This window comes from Eutrema salsugineum, unplaced genomic scaffold (genome assembly GCF_000478725.1).
Source record: "Eutrema salsugineum unplaced genomic scaffold, Eutsalg1_0 scaffold_11, whole genome shotgun sequence".
Lineage (NCBI taxonomy): Eukaryota > Viridiplantae > Streptophyta > Magnoliopsida > Brassicales > Brassicaceae > Eutrema > Eutrema salsugineum.
In genome coordinates this window covers 9347148-9351282 of record NW_006256901.1, presented here as the reverse complement: position 1 = coordinate 9351282, position 4135 = coordinate 9347148, and the positions used below count along the sequence as shown (strand labels likewise).

Here is a 4135-nt window from a genome sequence, read left to right as displayed (position 1 = left end):
TTTTATTCTGTAAAAATGTTATGCACATATCAAATAAAACACCAAACTTAGATAATCACAACATAAATTTCCAAAAAATTAAATTAAAAATTATTAACTGAAAGAAAACCCGTATGTATCAGGGGTATTCATCATCTAGTAAATAATAATAACAGAACAGGAATCTTCAAAGTTTCCTTTCCATATTAGATTGTTACCAAGTCGTAAATCCTAATAGACCAAACACTTTTGGCCTCTTAGTCTTTCTTTGATATGGTTTTCTGAAACAGATGTGCTTTGTTCTCGATATAGTTGATTCAAAATACTATAGAATCAAAGCTACAAGATCGTGTTTCCAGGTTTTGTTCTTCTCTGCTTAGCTTTTAAGAGTTTCTCTTAAATTGGTCTGCCTTATAAGTTTGGGTCAAAAAGTTAATGGTCTCGATGTTTAGATTTCGTTTTTTTTCTTTGTTTCCTTGGAGACCTTTCAATTCAACAATTTGAGCTTTTAGGGTTTTTGCTGGATCTTTGCTGCAGTAGCAAAAAGGGTTTCAACAACTGGAACCTTTCCCTTAGTTTAAGTGTTGGATGCTTTCTCAAGCTGAATTTTCCTTTTACAGGTTTGATCTATTACAGATTTCGGGGAAAATCTCATTAACTGGGTTTATGAATGGCTTATTGAGGCGGAGTCTTTTCTATTGAGTATTTTGTTAATAAAGTCCTCACCAATTATGGGTGGAAATGATTTCAGCTTCACAAGATTGGTGTTTACTCCTTTGTTGGGTTTGTTAATGTTATTGCACCCCAAGGAAACTTCTGCATCACCATCCTTTGTGGCCTCGAGCATTTGTCAGTCTGATCACTTGACCTACACAAAGCCCTATCAACAACGGGTTTTGTTCACAATTAACGGAATTCCTGTTGACATAGTCCGATTTTGCGAAGCCATACGGTTTCACAAAGCCAAAGGTTGTATCCTTGGGGACTCTTTTAGACACGACTTCTGCACAGTTCAGTATCTACGAGGTATGCTCAATTTAAACAGTTTCCCTGATTTAGATCGATTACGCCCATTTCTAGATGCTTAGTTGGTTACTTGTGCTCTTCTGATATGTGGTTTATTGAACTGCTTCTGCTTTAATGCAGGGAGAAGATTTTTGGAAGAAAAATTGGTCGATGATTCCAAAAGTATTGAGTCTGAATCTGAATATCATCATTTTAAAGTCACCATGGCAGCAAGCGGGTTTCTCCTCTGGTGTTGTGCGCTCTGTTGTCCTTGCTTCCATAAGGAGAGGAAAGCAAATAGTCACGAAGTACTACCGAAGGAATCTAACTCAGGTGACTATGTATCTCACATATATGTTCACATAGTAGAGTTAAGTTCATTAGTGAATTTGCATAGAGCACGAATGGCTTCGATCAAATTTTTGACTTGCAACTTCTAGTTTCAATTGAGTTGGTACTCGCCGTTTCCTTTAGATCGTCGGCTTAGGGAACAATATTAAGTACCTTTTTAGTGGTATGAGAGCAGTATATTGCATTGTTTAGGCCACAAAATTGAAGTTTTCGTTTTGTTTCTAGAGCTATATTTCTCTTTGGTAAATATTAAGCTATGGGATGACATTTGACACTGAGGCTTATATATCCTATCACAGTGCACCAAGTTTCCTCTTTTGAAATGAGCCCTTCTTCCGATAAGATTCCGCCAAGTTCATTCCGGGCACCACCTAGTCCGTCCCGCGTTCCTCAAAGCCCATCTAGATATGCTATGTCTCCAAGACCTAGTAGGATGGGACCCTTGAATCTGACCATGAGTCAGATTGCTACAGCAACCGACAATTTCTCAGACAATAATCGAATTGGTGAAGGAGGCTTTGGGATAGTCTATAAGGGCATTCTAGAGGACGGCCAGGTGGTTGCCATTAAACGAGCAAAAAAGGTAATTTCATAACTCTTCAATTTCAATGTTCTTGTGGTATCAAATCTGTGTTGTACTTCATTCCATCAAGTCTTATTTTCTTCGTTATTCATAGAGACAATGTTGACTGAAGCTACTAATCAAACCTTTACATGATCAACATTAACTTATTCTTTAATAGAGTTCCCATGGCACTTTGGGCTTGTAGTGTTTGGACTCTGATACGAAAGAAGGAATTTCGTGTTCTCGGGCTAGTTATATAATGTTTAGTCTTTGTGAGTGTAATGGCGTTTTGTTACCCAAGATTAGGACTCGAACTAGAGATCTCTCAGGCAGCTTTTGTGACCCTAAGATTTGGACTTGAACAAGAGATATCTCAGGCAGCTATTCTAGACAAAACAAATGGAGCTATCCATTCACAGGTTTTAATCTTGAAGATGAAGATCTACAACTTGCTGTTTTATAAATAGAAGTTTAAGATGAAAATATTTCCATCCGCTCATTTGCATTACACAGTGCCATTGAGAGATTGCAGTCTGAACTTAAATAGTAAAGAACTTCTCAAGTGTTTTTGAGTTCTAAATTATAATTTTCATGCAGGAACACTTTGAGAATCTGCGAAAGGAATTTAAAAGTGAAGTTGATCTTTTATCGAAAATTGGCCATCGAAATCTAGTCAAGCTTCTTGGTTATGTTGATAAAGGAGACGAGCGACTTATCATAACCGAGTATGTCAGAAATGGTACACTCCGGGAACACTTGGATGGTAAGAACTTGTTCACATGTTCTGGAGCTTGTTACGGCTTTAAGAGCATATGAATAAACAATAAAAGCTCCCATTTGTAATAGCAGGTGATCATGGAAGGAAACTCAATTTCAATCAGAGGTTGGAGATTGTGATCGATGTATGCCATGGATTGACTTATCTCCATTCTTATGCAGGTAAAGAATGTTGTGCTTAATTATTGTTTCCCTTATCATAAAGGAAAGAGTTAACCTTATAAGGATCTTCTTTCACATCTTAATATTCTTTTTTCTTTAAAACAGAAAGACAGATAATCCACCGTGACATAAAATCCTCGAACATTCTCCTCACGGATAGCCTGAGAGCCAAAGTGGCAGACTTTGGATTTGCACGAGGCGGTCCGGCTGACTCTAACCAGACCCACATTTTGACCCAAGTGAAAGGAACAGTTGGTTATCTCGATCCTGAGTATATGAGGACTTATCAGCTCACCGCCAAAAGCGATGTTTACTCGTTCGGGATTTTGCTTGTGGAGATACTCACAGGCCGTCGCCCAGTGGAAGCCAAACGAGATCATGATGAGAGGATTACGGTTCGATGGGTAAATTACTTCAACTTTCTTCTCCAACTTGAATCCCTTACTAAATCGACTTTTGAGGGCAGTTTTAAAAATCCTTGCCGGTTTCGTGGCAGGCATTCGATAAGTACAATGAAGGTAAAGTGTTTGAATTGGTGGATCCAAAGATTCCAAACGCAAGGGAGCGAGTAGACGAGAAGATACTAAAGAAGATGTTCAGTTTGGCATTTCAGTGTGCTGCCCCGACACGAAAAGAACGGCCAGACATGGAAGCTGTTGGGAAGCAGCTTTGGGCTATAAGATCCAGTTATCTTAGGCGGTCAATTGAATAAAAAAGTAAATGCTTTTACAACACAAATGCTATAGTCTCTGTTGTTAGATAATTGCTATTTTATAATTTGCCATCAAACTACCTCACTCGTTTTATTCCGAGAGTTTATTGATATGAAGTTAGATACCTGAAGATTTTCGCACAACGCATGAACAGATCGTACATGTTGACTTCTGAGTTAAAAAGTAGCTTAGCGTAGACTTTGAAAACTTTTTAATCCATTTTACTGTTTTAAAAGTCAATTTTTTTAACAAATAGATTTTTAAATTTTTTAAATTTTACACAAAAAACTAATAAAAGAAAATGTATTTAATTTCTTTTTCTATTTTTTCTTTTTCCAGAATCATTCAAAATAATTTGTACATTTATATATAACTTTGTACATTTATATATAAGTAATTACTAACTAAACTTAATTGATTATATCTTATTTTTTCAACCTTTTTTAGATCCATTTCTCTAAAATATATCAATTTTTTATAAATTTTTTTAAAACATAACAACTATTCTCTACAGTTTTTTTTTAAAACAAAACAGTTATTCTCTACAGTATTTTAAAATAATAGCACAGTTTTTACAGTAAAA

General features: G+C 36.2%; 1 protein-coding gene across 5 annotated transcripts; it reads left to right on the top strand.

Moving 5' to 3' along the window:
- The first annotated feature begins 202 nt into the window (after window positions 1-202).
- LOC18026210 (calmodulin-binding receptor-like cytoplasmic kinase 3) lies at window positions 203-3692 on the top strand. Of its 5 annotated transcripts, none has more exons than XM_024160806.1 (8): window positions 203-338; window positions 731-1005; window positions 1126-1317; window positions 1635-1918; window positions 2498-2663; window positions 2747-2839; window positions 2945-3243; window positions 3336-3692. In XM_024160806.1, the coding sequence occupies exons 2-8, from the start codon at window positions 771-773 to the stop codon at window positions 3549-3551; spliced, it is 1485 nt and encodes a 494-aa protein (XP_024016574.1). In that variant the 5' UTR covers window positions 203-338; window positions 731-770; the 3' UTR covers window positions 3552-3692. The 5 variants fall into 5 exon arrangements, with proteins under 5 accessions (XP_024016574.1, XP_006409696.1, XP_006409697.1 ...); XM_006409633.2 differs by having other exon boundaries at window positions 219-338; window positions 600-1005; window positions 2750-2839; XM_006409634.2 differs by having other exon boundaries at window positions 219-338; window positions 600-1005.
- The last annotated feature ends 443 nt before the right edge of the window (window positions 3693-4135 follow it).

Excerpts from the sequence above, each read along its gene's own strand:
- LOC18026210 (XM_024160804.1), top strand. The coding sequence starts at position 568 with ATGCTTTCTCAAGCTGAATTTTCCTTTTACAG. Across the intron at positions 1,006-1,125 it reads CACAGTTCAGTATCTACGAG|GGAGAAGATTTTTGGAAGAA; the intron begins GTATGCTCAATT and ends GCTTTAATGCAG. Across the intron at positions 1,318-1,634 it reads ACCGAAGGAATCTAACTCAG|TGCACCAAGTTTCCTCTTTT; the intron begins GTGACTATGTAT and ends ATCCTATCACAG.